This window comes from Buteo buteo, chromosome 26, assembly GCF_964188355.1.
Source record: "Buteo buteo chromosome 26, bButBut1.hap1.1, whole genome shotgun sequence".
Taxonomy (NCBI): Eukaryota; Metazoa; Chordata; class Aves; order Accipitriformes; family Accipitridae; genus Buteo; species Buteo buteo.
In genome coordinates this window covers 10,199,353-10,216,388 of record NC_134196.1, presented here as the reverse complement: position 1 = coordinate 10,216,388, position 17,036 = coordinate 10,199,353, and the positions used below count along the sequence as shown (strand labels likewise).

The 17,036-nt window shown below is 37.0% G+C and overlaps 1 protein-coding gene across 1 annotated transcript in view; it reads left to right on the top strand.

The window, feature by feature from the left end:
- Positions 1-17,036, top strand: part of PTPRQ (protein tyrosine phosphatase receptor type Q) — a 117,006-nt gene that overhangs the window by 67,053 nt on the left and 32,917 nt on the right. Inside the window, exons 27-35 of the mRNA XM_075057803.1 lie at positions 92-213; positions 3,933-4,119; positions 6,383-6,627; positions 7,259-7,325; positions 7,917-8,075; positions 9,318-9,540; positions 9,988-10,061; positions 15,641-15,740; positions 16,543-16,671. Of these exons, the coding sequence (XP_074913904.1) occupies positions 92-213; positions 3,933-4,119; positions 6,383-6,627; positions 7,259-7,325; positions 7,917-8,075; positions 9,318-9,540; positions 9,988-10,061; positions 15,641-15,740; positions 16,543-16,671 (1,306 nt within the window). The remainder of the gene's footprint in view (positions 1-91; positions 214-3,932; positions 4,120-6,382; positions 6,628-7,258; positions 7,326-7,916; positions 8,076-9,317; positions 9,541-9,987; positions 10,062-15,640; positions 15,741-16,542; positions 16,672-17,036) is intronic.

Sequence of the window (17,036 nt, the reverse complement as noted above, 5' to 3'; positions counted from 1 at the left end):
TGAAAAATAATCTCCACTGGCCACTAAAATTACTGGGTTATTTGTTGTGAACTTCTCTGGCCTTGATTCACATACATATCTTTTTCTACAGCTCCAGATTCTCCTCCAGAAAATGTGACTGTTTTAGCTACATCTCCTCACAGTATTAATGTCAGCTGGAGTGAACCTGTCATCATCACTGGACCAACATGCTACCTCATAGACATTACCTCGGTAAGGCAACTCTGTTTTATTGTTGGTAGTTATACAGATGTTTGGTGATATAAATACAGATGTTCTTATAGAAATTATAGGACAGACATAAACTGGATTGAAAACCAATATGACTGTGTCTATTTCCACATAAACTCCACTTAAGAATTCATTGTACATTTATAAATTTCTTAATGGGAGATAAATTAATTATGTGATATTAAAAAATGTGTGCTAATAAGAGGTCTTGGAGAAAAAAAGGTGCAACTATAAACGTATACAAGAAAACAGTAGCTGAGCTTTGTGGAGGTGTACCTCTTTCTAACAATACTGATGCTGTTTACCAGTAAAATTAATAATGGGGGTTTTTTTCTTTAAAGGAAGGAAAAGTTCATTGTCATGATTTTACAAAGCCAAGTAGAAAGCCTAGAAAAAGGAATTGACTTGTACAAAGTTACACCACAACAGAGGGCGAACTTTAAAATCAAACTAGGTTTTCCACTTTCCACTTGGTGCTCTGTCCATCAGATTAGCTGTATTTTCGTAGCACAGTAATAACACTTCTTTCTCCTTGATCTTTATAAGCAAAAAAAAAGCTGACATAAGAGAAAAGCTCTAGTGGCCTTTCTCTTTTCATCCCCTACTCCCCTTACAATACTCCTTAAAACAACCATTAATAAACCTCATTTCCTGCCCTGTGGCAAGATATGAAACTTTCTAAGTTTGAGCACATGAGTAGTTTTAAGTAGGGTATAGGTTCCCTGTTCTTCCAGAAATTATACAGGCAGGGCTATCAGTGAAAATGGGAAGTAGTTTACCCAGGAAAACTTGCTGTTTGCAGCTTCAACAATCCTGAATCAGTGTGTTAGATAAATAGGGCAAAAAGTTAAAGACTACTTCAAACTATTTAAAGGCTTTAAATAGAAAGTTCTTTCAATTTTCTGAGAAGAAAGTAAGACTATTATGTGTATATTATCAATGTTTCTGAGTTGTTCATAAGATTTACAGGTATGCTAAAACATTAATCCTGAGATTTTTGTGCAATCAAAATTTCTAAAGAGATCAGTAAAAAAGTACCAAATATTTTTAAGCTCCTCAGTAAAGTTACAACAGAGTAATGTGTAGTCCTGCTATTTTCTTTTCTTCTAACTTCATTGTTCAATATGTAGACTGCAATCTGTTCAGTTCTGAACACACCACAGCAGTAGTATGACAGGATGAAGAATGTATAATAACAAGGGGAATGCTAACAGGGAAGGAATGGTTCCTTGGCCTGTTGGGTAGGTCGCTAGAAACTAGATAACAATTTTTATTTCTCCTTTGCTGAAGTTAGAGAAGACTTTTTCCTTGTGAAAAGTTCCTGTCACTTTTGACTAAACAGCATTATAGTACATCAACAGAAAAAATTACTTTCATGCTTTTGATAAAACTTCCAAATTCAATTTTCAAAGCTTGATTTTTTTGTGTGTAATATTTAATCAATTTGTATTTAAATGATTTCTCCTCTGTCTGATATTTCCTAAATTATAAACAGGATGTCATCTGATTCTACACTATGAAAATGTTATAAATACCTTATCAATATAAGTTACAGCAAAATTCCTAAAGTAAGATGAAGTATGGAATGTTTCATGTGAGCCTGCCAGCATTCGGAAGGAACTTAAAAACCTGTTTTAAATGTTCAGTTTGGAGGGCTTTGGTGGTGTTTTTACAAAGTGGTGGGTTTTTTTCAAATATATTTCAGATATCTAGCTTTATATTTAGGGATTCCTTGTAATTAGATGTTGTCTGTCTAATGATCAGTAACTACAGGTGCCAGTTCTATAGATAATCATCTTAATAGACAGATCTATTCCTTCTTAAAGGCCAATAAAGCTGTCACAATCTTTTTTCAGTGAAAATTTGAGTATATATTTTATTGTCCCAGTGGGAAATTTTTTATGAAGACTCCAAATTCCACAAACTTCCTGTATGTATAAATTTACTCATTTTAATTCTCAAATGAGTATTTTTAAGGATTTACAAAAATAGGCTCGCAGAACTGAATAATTACAGATTTCTACTCTGTGACATCTTTATTCTTAAAAGATAATAATTAGTATTCATTAGTGAATGGGTTCTGTTTAAATTGCTAGGATGTTCTTTGCAGTTTTACAGATCAGAAAAAACTGAAAAGTACTCCCCCATTGTTATTCCTTCAAGTCATATTTTAGTTTGACTTGCTACCTACTATAATTAGTAGTCCTGAATAAAGTATTACTGACAATGAGTAAGGAAGATGGAACTGAACCATTAAACTTAAGAATAGAAATACATTTAATGATGTAGTGCTGTGATTGTATTTTACCTCTTGTATAAATATTTGTATGCCAGATTTTTGATAGCCAGATAGGAAAAACTGTTTCAGCTCTTGATGACCATCCCAGGAAATGAATGTCTGTTTAGTCCATCAGAAAGTTTAGTTCAGGTTAATTCTCAGTGGGGATAGATGCATATCTGTCAAATAAAAGGTATGCTTGAACTATTCTAATGTTTTAGCAGCTGCATTTAATACAGATTTCATCCAGTGGGAAAACTACTGTACAGCTACCTAATCCTCTTTTCAAATTACACACTGAAGAAACAATAATGAAAACATTAACTGAAGTAGCAGGAATAGACAGAAAAAGAATTTTGCAAATGATATTTGATCAAACACTAGAAAAACTCTCATTTTTTCCTTTTTCTCCTTTTTTAAGCTAACATAAGAAGTGATTAATTGGATATAAAGCCCAACACTGTAGATTTTTCTATAGAACTACAGATTATTTGAGATGTAGGGATGATAGGGATCCTGAGATGTAATCCAGTCCATATCCTGCTCTAACGCAGAAACAAGCGTACGTAAAGCCCTCCTCACAAATGACTCATTATCCTGTTCTTAAAAATGTCCAGTGCTGAAAGTTGCTCAGCACCCCTCAATAGATTGTTCTAGTTTTTAGCTAAACTTATAGTCATAGTTTTATTTACATATTTAGGTATATCATTGCAGGTTTTGTCATTTTTAATTCTAATCTTTTTTTGCTGCACATAAAATTTCTCTTTATGTTTTCATGAACTAGAAACAATGGATTATCTTCAATTTAGTATCATCCTTTTTTATATTTTGAAGTTATTACTGTCTTCAACCATCCTCCCTTTTCTAGACTGAACCCCAATTATTTCTGCTTTCCAGCTTTTTTAGTGAGGGAATTACTTCCTCCCCACTGTCTTACAAGTAGTGCTTCTATTAATATATCCCAAGAGGAACTGCACTTTCTGCAGCCATATCAACATTATATATTGCTGCCCAATTTTCTTTTTGTTTTCGTATTCCAAACAATTTTCTGCTATATAGAGCTGCTCATCTTCTGGATCTTTGCCTAGTTTGATTCCCATTTCAAGTCACTACAGCTGCCTTGGACCAGTGTCTACCAATTGGTTCATGTTTGCTTGGTGGAAGATAGCATGAAGCAAACAGTCCATTTCCTTAATCCCATACTACATGAAGTGCTAAGGAGGCAACACATGGGTGAGATGGGAGCGTACTGCCCTGTGCCGCTTTCCAGTCATGGTAGCTAGAGACTTCTTGTGAACCCTTCTCTGTAAATGGTTAGAAAAATGGAAAGATAAAAGTCAAATAAGGTGTTCAAATAATAATGTCCTGATTTTGGCTGTTTCAAGTCTCATAATAATTTCTCTTTATTATTATTATTTTACAGGTAGATAATGACAATTATAAAGCTCAATTTCTGAAGACAAATAATGAGGGTAAAGTCTTAGAAATTTCTGATTTAAAAGCATTTACAAGGTATTCTGTAGTAATCATTGCCTTTACGGGGGACGTTAATGCTGCACTCCTTGAAGGCAAGGCTAGTTCTCCAGTAATTGTCTCCACTTTTGAAGCAGGTTTGTATTTTTCTCTACTTATATGGATCAAACTTTGCAGTTTTTCTTACACCTGACAAAAAAAAAAAAAAGTGTTTTGAACACATGGTGCTCTTTTAATGCAGATTTGTGCTCACAATATTTTTTCTTTAATATTTAAAAAGGTGGCAGTCGACAGAAAAATTGATGGTGATAATAAATACTAAGGTTTACCTTAGTAATGCAGAGATCTTAACTTGCTTCATGTAAAATGCAGTTGTGTGGAATACAGCCATCTAGGTTACTTCTGTAGTCAATGAAGAGAGGTCCTTTCTATATGAGCATGTATATATAAGATACCTGTTTTAGGAAGGGATGGCTGCCCTCTGTGGAGGTGCCTGTTTCCCTTAAGAGACTATTGTAAGCTCTCTACAACATCCTTGGTCTTGATGCAAAATTTAAACATATAAAATTCAGTGAAGCGAATCCTTCCATTTATAAATGGTACCTGTACTGACTTGAGGAGATGATCTGTGTATTCTCAGTGGATGGAGGTTGCTAGTGAAGGCCCACGGGGATCTGTGCTTGAGTCAGCTGTTGCACAGATTCAAAACAACCTGGAGAATGAGGTAGATACTAAGATGACAAACGTTGCTGATGCTATTAAGTTACTCAGAGAAATAAAACTGAGAGATTAGAGTGAGGAACTGTGTAAGGGCCTCATGACACCAAGAGGCTACGGTACAGAAAAGTAGATAGCATTTGCTTAGGAAAATATAAACAGATGTACATGAGGAAGATATAGTCCTAGCTTTATATACATAGTTCCTTGTTATGCTCAGTCTACTATCTTTGTTTTTAATTGTTCACTAAGGAAATGTGAACAAACAAACAAATGAAACAACAAAAAAATATTTTCTGAAAATATATTGAAGTTTTGTTTCATTCAAACTAATTATCAACTGTGTATAAACTACAATTGCCTTATCCCTAGTGAGGTTAGATGCAGGTCAGCTCTTTTAGCTATATAGTCAGGTTAATTTCGGATTTAGACATACTACACAGTGATTGTATTTATCATTTATCTTTCCTTTCATGTATGAAAATCCAATGCCCCTAATGGTATGGTATGGTATGGTATGGTATGGTATGGTATGGTATGGTATGGTATGGGGGTGTGTATATATAGATATATATCTAATGCCTTTTAATTTCATGACCTGTTTACATCCTTGGAGGCTGATACGGTCTTTTACTGCGGAAAAGTGAATGAAGATTAAATTAAGTGGTAGCTGGGTCTGTCCTGTGAGCTGTATTTTCTGGTAGCCCTTTCTCTTACGTAAAATGTGATACATCAGGAGGTGCAGTAATCTTAGAGAGGAACAGTTATTTTTTCTATCTCATCTTGTCTCATCTGGTTTGTACAGTCTAGCATATGGCTGAGTTAGGAGCAGTTTACACAGACTTACTCCAGAGAAGCCTGAGTAAGCATTTGTTGGCTGGTGTAAAAAAACTGGAAGGTAGGACAACTACATCTAAATCCTTGGCTGAGGGAATGTGTTTACCTTCAGTTGCTTGATTTCACTATTTAGAGGTCATGCTACATACTTGTCTGCTCAGGTAGAGCAATAAATATTTAGCTGCCTGGAAAGAATGTTGCAGCCTTTTCTTTCAAACAGGGACACTGGGAAAATTATTTATACCTTTGCTGTCTTGAGAATAAGCTACTGGAATGAGCATTTGACAAAAAACTGTCTTTGGGAAAAATGCTTGTTGTGTTTGTGTCTGGGCATCGGCTAGTGGAAAAGAAAAGAGTTAGCTGTGATAAGCAGAGACTCTTAGGAGCGTGGTGGTTTGTTTATATGTTGGGAAGGAGCTTGCTGTTGACAGAGAGCTTTCAGAAAGGGATACTCAAGACTAACACTTGCTTCTTGCTTATCAATCCATGCAAGGATTTGTTTACCCAGATGTATTTCAAGGTATAATGATGCCTTCAGGCTTTCTGAGTAGAAAATCAGAAGAAACTTTTCTGAGTAGAGACTACTGAGGGTTATCAAATCATTATTTTTAGTATTTGTAGCATTAAATGCTATCATTAAGAATAGGATTTCACTAAATATTTAACTTCTTATTTTCTTTATAAATATTTACATATGAATAAGTATTTGTGGTGTTTTTAATAAAAACAGAAAATACCAATGAAATAACACTGATGTGCAAAAATATAATTTCTAATTTTTCAGGTTTTACTCTAATAGTAATAGTAGTAAACTGACTAAGTGGATCATTGAAATATTTATTTCAGTGCCTGAAGACCCACCTAATAACATAACGTTTCAGAAGATACCAGACGAAGTAACAAAATTCCAAGTAACATTTGTGCCGCCATCTGAACCAAATGGAAATATTCAGGTGTATCAAGCTATGGTTTACAATGAAGATGACCCAGCTGCCATCCGGATCCACAACCTTAGTGTCATTGATAAAACAGATCAGTCAGTTACTGCCATGATAGAAGGACTAAAAGGAGGACATACCTATAATGTCAGCGTAAGAACCAACACTTTTATTTTTTTCTTTGATATGAGTGAGAGATTAGTCTGAATAGGGAACACAAACCTTGGCTGAAAATGAGATTTTCATGCCGAGAATGTTAGCTGGGGTGTGAAGAGAGACAAGTCTGAGGAATGAGGTGAGCAATGAAGAGGGTGGAGTGAGTGGGAGCAGGACACATCACTGGTGGTTAGCTTTGTACTCTGGACCACCGGTTCATGTGCCAGCAAAGCAGCCTGTGACACATTGTCACAGGTACGAGACTAAATCTCTCTCTTAATTCCACTACTTGCATTGCTTATTTGGCTCAGATGAAAGGTCCAGTTCTGCAAGGGGAGCTTGCTAGAAGTATGTGTGTGAAGTCCTTTCAAATAATCAGAGACTAGCACATAAGAGGAGGTGGCATAACTGTTCAAGTGGGCTTGTTTTTCTCCTTTTTGTAAGAGCTACATTACAAGTGATGAAGTGTTACTGTACTTAGGATTGTAAAGAAATATGAAGTAAGTTCTACCAAAGTGTGAATGACAAAAGGAGTGTTTCAGCATTCATTATTGCTTCAAATATATCCAGATTTGGCCAATGTGAAGCTAGTACAAATACTCATTAAAAAAGTGTTTGTTTTTTTAAGGTGTATGCAATTAATGGCGCTGGTGCAGGGCCAAAAATTCAATTGAAAATAACCATGGATATCAAAGGTATGTCTCATAAAGTACCCTTTAGCTGAAATCTCTATAAATGCTGAAGAAATTGCTCTTCTACCTGTGAGTACACAGCTGTGTGCCTTTGTCTATTATTCAGAGGCCACATAATGTAGGAACAGGAACACAAAACTGATAGCCTTGAATTGCAGTGCTCAATTTCACTGCATATCACTGGTCATTTGCTATTCCTATCTGAATGATACTGTAAAACATGTGCAGACTCAGTGAAGTAATCATACCAACTTCAGTATTTTAGTTACCATCAGAGAACAGCTTGGATCACAGAGGTATGGCTAAGTACACAGTATCACAGTTGTGGAAATAAATACAGTCCTTGACTGAAATTCATTGAAAAACTCAGACCCAGTCTTTTTATTGTTTTCTCCTTTAATTGAAAACTGATATGCAGAGGCATTTATCAGAATACAGCTTTTAGAGGCTTAAGGCATTAAGTACAACATTAACTTGTCCCTAAAAATATACTGAAGATTTGTCTTGCATAACACAGCTATGTGCCTGAACAAAGTACTTGTAGTGAAAGCATTTTAAAACAAAATTCTGTTGTATATCTTTGTTTAAAAACAGAACCACCACGGCCTAAAAAGAAACCAGCACCAGTTTATGATACCAATGGGGCATTACTCGTCACAGCTACAACAATTACGATCAGAATGCCAATATGTTACTACAGTGATGATCATGGCCCTATCAAGAAGATACAAGTTCTTGTTGTGGAAGCCGGAGGTAGAATTTTATAAGTTCTCTTGAAAATCGTTTTCAGGTTTTTTTATTTCTTTATTTTCAGGCTGTTTGTCTTTTCTATTTCTTTTCTTGGGTCTCAGTAGTTTCATGTTAGAAAACAGCTAACAAAGTCACTTTAGCTGTGGCAACAGTACTGAGAGCAAAGTACCTTTCACAATACCTGTGGGCTGGGTACTGGATTTTGGGAACACATGTGGACGAAGTCATCCATGCTGTTTGAAGTCGCCAATATTATTCTGGCCCTATTGTTGTCTTTATATTTCTTTATTTCCTATTTCCTTAAAAAAAAATACATTTGGCATTTGCGAAAGGTAAATAAAACTGAAACTTTTTTTTGCAAGGTTATTCTTCTGTTGCTATTAGTGTTGCCTGTAAAAGAATGCAGTCATGTGCAGTTGATATTTCCATTTCATAACGGGGGCAGAGGGATTTATATAAATCCCTTCTGTAGACTGTGGGTTAGAACGTGTATTCCCTTGTATGGACTGATGAATATTTACTCATATGAACAGTGCCATGATGCTCTTCTGAGTAATTGCCTACCAATGTGAGTGGGAGTTTCATGATAGGACATCATATGGTCAGGCTTACTTTACCTAAGCAGGACAAATTCCAGGTATTTAATTCCCTTGTTTTGCTTGCTTTCAAAGTATAGAAGTAAAGCATTCACACTAAGTGAGTTCACATTAAGTCTCTCACCTTTTTCTGAATTTTGCATTTTAGCACTAATTCTACAATTACTTCGTAGCTTTTTCTGTGAAGATTCTCTTGAACTGATATACAAATACCATGTTAAGCAACATTTTGATGATTTTTCTCCTGAGTTGCTGGGTACTGTCCACTAATTGAAATCTAGTAATTTCATTTATTAAACAGTCTTTACTGTCTTTAGAGTAAACACTTTTTACTGTCTTTGCTAGCCATGCTCAGTTTCAAAGTCAAGTGGCTTGCACAAATGATATCCTCTACAGGCAGAGCTCATGTGCAAGACTGCCCCTGAAATTTTCTAGTTGTGATTCAGTTGACTTATTCTGTGTTAACAAAATACACATTGTGTGGATAATAGGGAAATTTGGGTTCAAGTGCAAATATAGTTATAGACTTAGTTGTGTAAATGGCACTGATAGCATGCTAAGCTCTTAAAAAAATTAATTTCCTATTTAACTTCTTTAATTACAGTCTGGTTAGAATCTAAATTATTTCTATTTCTTTTCTTGACAATAGCTCAGCATGATGGGAATGTTACTAAGTGGTATGATGCCTACTTCAACAGACCGAGGCCGTATTTTACAAATGAAGGCTTTCCGAACCCACCATGTATAGAAGGAAAAGAAGATCTGAGTGGCAAAGAAGAGATATATGTCATAGGTGCTGATACTACATGTATGATACCAGGCAGTCATGACAAAATATGTAATGGACCACTGAAACCAAGAAAACAGTACCTGTAAGTACATTTGTCTCTATGTTTGTCCAAGAGAAAGATTTAAGTGAAATATACATTTATACAAACACACAAAATGTGTAGTTCAATTATGAAAAGGTGGAGATTGAAATGATCCTCATGTGTGTCTAATTTTAAATTTTTTGGCGGAGCATAAATATGGGAGACAAATTTTTTTAAAATGTTTGAGGTAACAAAAGATGCTTACTGAGTTCTTAAATTAAAGAAGCCCAAATTCAAGATAAGTAATTCATATAGTTTGATTATACATTTAAGATATTGACACTGAGTCCTTGATGTCTGTCATAATGTCACTTTAGCAGGTGAATAATAATTCCAGCTTATATTATACTAAAACTGAAAAAGAGGTTTTAGTTTCTAAGTGAAATAATATTTAAGAAAATGCACAGAAACTTGTATTTCATTAGTTTCCTTGGTTTTATTTCACAGATTTAAGTTCAGAGCAACTAATGTTAAAGGACAGTTTACAGATTCTGACTATTCTGACCCTGTCAAAACATTAGGTAAGGAGATTGTCATTTACTAAAATATTTCTCTATTTCCAAAGAATATCTAGACAATTCCATGTTTCTTTTTAGTACAGTGGTTTCCCTGAAGTAAATAATCTCTCTTTTTGTTGGACCTAGCTTAACCAGAATGGCTGGGGAAACATATCCATTCCCAAAATGTGTCCTTTTGAGGTTGTCAAGAGGTCTTATCTTAGCCTGAACCATTAAATGAAGAAGCAGTATTGACAAAGTTCGTTAGCAGAGATTCAGTTATACCAATAAAAAGACCATTTTGCCAGGATAACTCATCTTGCTTGGTGAACTGCCAGAGCTATACTGTTTGTGCAGTTTCCCTCTGTGTTGGGTGTAGAGCTAGTGTTGCATATTCTTTGCTGGGTAAAAAAAAACAGCTGGATGTCTGGGCCCAAAGGGTTGTGGTGAATGGAGTTAAATCCAGTTGGCAGCCAGTCACAAGTGGTGTTCCCCAGGGCTCAGTACTGGGGCCAGTTCTGTTTAATATCTTTGTCAATGATCTGGATGAGGGGATCGAGTGCATCCTCAGAAAGTTTGCAGAGGATACCAAGTTTGGTGGGAGGGTTGATCTGCTGGAGGGTAGGAAGGCTCTACAGAGAGATCTGGACAGGCTGGATCGATGGGCCAAGGCCAACTGTATGTATCAACAAGGCCAAGTGCCGGGTCCTGCACTTGGGTCACAACAACCCCATGCAGCACTACAGGCTTGGGGAAGAGTGGCTGGAAAGCTGCTCAGCAGAAAAGGACCTGGGGGTGTTGGTCAACAGCCAGCTGATATAAGCCAGCAGTGTGCCTGGCTGGCCAAGAAGGCCAATGGCATCCTGTCCTGTATCAGAACTAGTGTGGCCAGCAGGAGCAGGGCAGTGATCATTCCCCTGTACTCGGCACTGGTGAGGTGGCACCTTGAGTCCTGTGTTCAGTTTTGGGCCCCTCACTACAAAAAAGACACTGGGGTGCTGAAGCGTGTCCAGAGAAGGGCAACAGAGCTGGTGAAGGGTCTAGAGTGCAAGTCTTATGAGGAGCGGCTGAGGGAACTGGGATCGTTTAACCTGGAGAAAAGGAGGCTGAGGGGACACCTTATCGCTCTCTACAACTACCTGAAAGGAGGTTGGAGCCAGGTGGCTCCCAAGTACTTCTCCCAAGTAATAAGTGATAGGACAAGAGGAAATGGCCTCAAGTTGCACCAGGGGAGGTTTAGATTGGATATTAGGAAAAATTTCTTCACCAAAAGTTTTGTCAGGCATTGGACCAGGCTGCCCAGGGAAGTGGTTGAGTCACCATCCCTGGAGGTATTTAAAAGATGTGTAGATGTGGCACTTAGGGAAGTGGTTTATTGGTGGACTTGGCAGTGCTAGATTAACGGTTGGACTCAATGATCTTAAAGGTCTTTTCCAACCTAAACGATTCTATGATTCTATGATTCTATTCCAGTGAGCCTAGTGTAGGAAACCTCTTGGCTGCAGATTATTCCTTCTAGTGGCAGCTCATCTGAGGACATGACCCTTCAGCCCTTCATCCTTTAGATACAGACAAAGCTACATATTAATTAATAAATTAATATTGTCTAATAGAATCCATCTGGTTCTGACATCTCTGGCTACCAGGCCAGCTGTTATGGGGTCTCAAATCCAGCATAAATTCCTCCATGGCAGTATTGATCTACCCCCAAAATTGGGAATGAAGACTCTCATAGCAGATCACAATAAGATCTGTAAGTTCTTTTAATATATTGGTAAGCCAAAACTTACTTAGCTAAGCATTAGCCCTGACTTTCTGAAAAGGGATCCCAAGACAACTGGATGAGTACCCAGAAGAATTTTAGTGGGCACATATTTTTCATTTGGCATTCATCTTCTGTGATACGAGCTCCCTTATTCATCTAATCCATGTTAGAAATTTGTTACATGATCTGATACTGAAGACCCTGAAATGCTAATTCACTATCTGAATATTTTGAATGGATCTGGCACTATTTCTCTAGCCCTGAATGTTTTGGAAAGTGCAACACAAAACTTGTCTTTATATGTTCTGGGTTTAAAAGTTCTAAGCCAATGAAGCAAATAGTTTGCCCAGCAAAGGAAAGACGGTGTGTCCAATCAGGGAAAACAAGCCTACTGGAAATGAGTCCAACTGTATCCAGTCCTCTGGGCAACTTTCTCCTTTCTAATGGAAAAGTCTGCAATGGTTAAAGAAACCATGTTTTATTGGCAGACAGATAGTGTAATTCATTCTCTTCTATATTGTTACTGAAAACTTGTGACACATTCTCCTTTGGTGTAGATCATAAAGAAGAAAGATCTGTTTGTATGCTGACTAAAATGTAATAGGAAAAAAATTAGACCTGATAAATTCCTCAGATATCCATGACTCCTCATGCCCATCCAGTGCCTTCTGTACTAAAGTTTAATTAACATCAAGCACTGCTTTTGAAATGGGCACTACAGCAAATTCTTCTCTGGCCTTAACTTCTGAATTTCAGAGCCTATCCAACAAGAAACAAAACTCAAGTGGGACAGATAATTAAAAGTTCCTTCTATGCTTTCTTACAAGTGTTGTGAAATCAACATCAAATTGATATTCACAAGTGATGCAGGTGCAGCAGTTGAGTGACCTTGAAGATACAGCACTGGCAATGCCATTACCAATGTCATCTTAAGTGAATAAAGGAAGTTAGATTTTTTCAGACACATTTTCTCTTGAGACACATAACCTGAAGAACCTTGCCCAAGTGTTTCCCTATAGAACATGCTTTGGTTATATGAACTTCAGACTTGCTCTAGAAGTATAACCCAAAATGCACACCAGAAAGATCAGTAGCTGTTAGACAACTCCGTGAACTAGCTTCTATTCCACTGGTAACAACAGCATTTTTTCAGAAGAAATTTATGCTGCCTGACATTACACTTTCATTTTAGTAGATAAAACACTAATTTGAATTTTGGCAGAGGTATTCATGACAGTTCAAAGAACCCGACATTATTTTGGTTTCTAAGTCTACTTACAGACGGGAAAACCAGAAAGCTAACCTCATATCTGTGCAATTTAATACTGCATGTTAAATATATTTGAAGCAGAAAAAAATTTGGAAAACCTATGAGAGAGTTCTCTGTGACAGATGTCAGATGTTCTTGTTAAACAATAGGAATTTTGCTAGGGAGGAACACTGAAGCAGAAATTATTGGAATACGCGGCTGCAATAATGATTTTTTAATCATAGTAGAGGATACATTTTAACATGGTGCTCCCACTCAACCATACTTGGAGTACCACAACTCTCCTCTTGAGCTGGAGAAGTAGAGTTTCTTCCTCATAACCCATGACTGACTGTGCAAAAGTAACATCCATACTACAATGAAAGGTCAGGATTTTTCCATCAGATAATTAAGATGTGGTGACAAATACTGTTTAAACTTCTAATACATCAAGGCAGCTTATAACCTTTTCATAAACTCTGATAGTTAGTTCAGCAAATCATCGTGGGGCAGCTGGTAGTCCTGTGTAAGTGTAGACTTTTTCCATGTGAAATACAAAGCTGATGAGACAGGAAATAATCAAAATGGGGTTTCCTGACACTGCCTTTTGCATAGAAACCTACTTTATGATATTCTGTTATTGCGGTTTGTTATCAAGTGTTGAGTTGCAGCACCTCAGAGTTATACAACATGATGTGTTCTGTTTTATCTCCTTTCCCTTGCCCATGATTAGCTCTACAGATGTGCGTCTTCCTTCCCTTTTGCAAAGTAGGAGAAAATGTATTTTTTTTTATTCTTGATGGGTATTCTGCCAGCGCTGTTGTGTTTAACATCGGCAACGTTTGGACTGGTGTTAACCCTAAGGTTTAACATTGACTTCACTGTTTAGTGCAAAATAGATAGAACTATTCTAGAGGTTCCCCTGGAGATTCTTCTGTTCTTCTTCCACATTACTAACATTTGTGCTTTATCACAGAGATCAGTGAGTGGCACGGACTTTTTCATTCCTTTTCTCCTTGCAACATTTTTTTATATACTTGCTTTTCTTTTCTATTGTCTTTCCCTGGCCTAAATTGTTCTTACCTTGGAGTGTCCAGCGTTGCATCTGAGACTTCACTAATACAGTGGAAGAATTATTTCAGGTGTTTTGTAAACTATACTTAATTCTGTTGTCTGTAGTTTTATACAGGCATGATATTGCTTATTCATGTTGGTTTCAGTCTACAATAATCTCACACTTCCTTCTGATATATTTCTACCTAACCTACTTTTTACTATGCTGTATTTTTGTAGCTGATTATTCTTGCCTATGTGTAGAAGCATGCACTTGATCTTGCAAAATTGCATCCTACTGTTTTAAGATGATTTCTTCAGCTAAATCAAGATAATTTTGAATTTTAATCATGTTCTCCAATGTACATGCAGTCCAGATCATCTGCGATATACTCTCTAATCCAAAGATCAGAGTCTTTTGAGAGAAACAAAGCCAGGATTTCAGTGTTTCCCAGTGTGTCCTTGGGAGGACGTTGTCCCTCGAGTGGGAAATCTCAGTTTCATATGGCAGGAAGCAGTACATTTTTCTGTCCTTCCTGGAGGCTGGACAGGACCTAGGTTTTCTACATTGGATCAGCAAGTGGAGGTGAATGTCAGCATAGGTGAACAATACCAGCAGTAGTAATCCCTTGCTTTTCTTATTTTCACTGTGTGCCTAAGGAAAAAAAGAGGCTGAGGTTTTTGAGATAGGGACAGGATTACCAGGAAGGGTGGGAAATTAAATGAGTCTCAGAAATTTAGCACCAAATTGTTCAAAAAGAGGTCTAGAAACTACTAATCTGAACTGTTTATCAGTCTGTGTGTGAGCCTTCATTCTCATCTGGAAGGTCTGATTGGAATACCAGCACTTTTACCTTTTTATCATAGAGGCCTTTATGATTACTTCTGACTTGCTGGTGGTTATTCTTAACAAAATCACCAGTTCCCACATAATTAAAGAGAATGAGTTAATGGTCAGTGAGGTAGATTAATCCAGAAAGTTCAGATCCGATCACTAGGTGGGTTCCTTCAGCACCCTGAGGAGAGCATCTCCAAAAAAGCACCTTTTTTTTTTTTTGTGCCTGTGAATGACAGCTGCAGCCTCTTAGCTTTAGAGTTGTGCCTCTTCCTTCTCCACTTCTGGAATTTGATTACTCCTAGCTGTTAGAGCAGCGTGTCTGTTCTTGGCTGCACAGAGATTGACGCAGGGGCTCAGCTCAGGCTGGTGTTCAGACTGACGTTAACTGCAGTGTAGACCTACCTTAACCTGTTTAGCAGGTAAAACTGAAAAGCACTAGGGGATGGCTGCACATATAGTTGTAGACATATACTATTAGCATTATGTAGTCCATAGATCAGCAATGCTTAGGAACCTTTACATAAATTGTTTCTGGTTTTCTTATATTTTTCTTTCCTGAGCAGCTCTTCGACTGACACAAAACGGATGCAGTTGTACAGAGAGAAGAGTGTCTCTCATCACTCCCTGATTTCACCCTGTCAGAAATGTAAAAATTGTAATGAATCTATGAAATATTAGATTCCCCCTTTCTTTTGCAGGTGAAGGACTGTCAGGAAGATCTGTAGAAGTTATCCTTGCTGTTACTTTGTGTGTACTTTCAGTTGTTCTTTTGGTGGCTGCGGTATATGCTTTTGCAAGGTGAGATTTATGTATCCTTGCCATACCATGTTTGCAAGCACTCAAAAATATTTTAAAGAAAAGTTGAAACAGTGCTATAAATGGAGCCAATCTGTCATTTCAAAATGTATTGCATTTTCTTTTTTTTCTTTTTCTTTTATGTAGGAACTTAGCGAGGGACTCACAAAGGCTTTAGTCTAGTGAGGGTAACCTCCATAGATGAAGGAGAAAAACCAACTTCTCCAGAGGGTAAATCAGAGCAGTAGCCTATCTTACCCTTTCAGAGCCATTTCTCTATTGACTTGGTGATACAGATCAGAGTGTCACCTGGCTAAAGTTAGCATCATGGCTAACCCTATTGACAGCTTGATATGAAGTAAATACTCTAAATATTCTTTTCTGTCTTACTAATAAATTTATCAGTTAAATACATTGAAGTCTCACATGTGAAAGAGAAATTGACTTCTAATTCAAATTGTGAACAAAATATCCATGTAAAGAAGCAGGCTGTGTAAGGCATACGTGACATTAGTTTGCTCATTCACCAGAACTTCTGTTCTTCCTCAGCTGCATCATTCAGGCATCCAAAGAATTTATGTAGGAAAACTAAGAGAATACATAGGCTAGATTCTTTCTGTATGAATTTTAGACAACATAACTGCTGGATTTTACTAAATTACACTGTTGGAAGGGAGAGCAGAATAAAGGCCAAGGAAGGATTCCCGGCACCCATTTTTCAGTTTCAGCCTGTCTAATCAAAGTATTGACATATCTGTCCTTAAATCTTTTGCATGTTTATTTTTCACTATTATTTTCTGTTTAGAATTCGGCAAAAGCAAAAAGAGGGAGGCACATACTCCCCGCGAGATGCTGAAATTATTGATACTAAGTTCAAACTGGATCAGTTGATCACAGTGGCAGACTTGGAGCTGAAGGATGAGAGATTTACACGGTAAGCGTACTCCTTAGGCAAAACAGTAGTCCAAAGGGTCTGTAGCCATGACCCCTTTCTGACCTTTGCTTGTTTGGAAGTGTTTGTGGCGTTCTTATTTACACAGGTCACTGAGATCCTCTTTCAAAGGACGACCTCTATCCTCAAGACACTTCTCACTAGCTTTTAGAAAATCACTTAATCTTCAGCTCTTTTTACAACAAGATAAAGATCTAAGTGCAAATCACTGTTTAATTGTGTTAGCAAAAAAAGGGCTACATATTTTTAAACATGCAGAATTTCTGAGGTTTTTTGATGGCTTAGTGACTGCAAACCTACATAAGCATTTTGAAAGAGTCAAACTCCCAGAAGTCCTGGTAAACTAA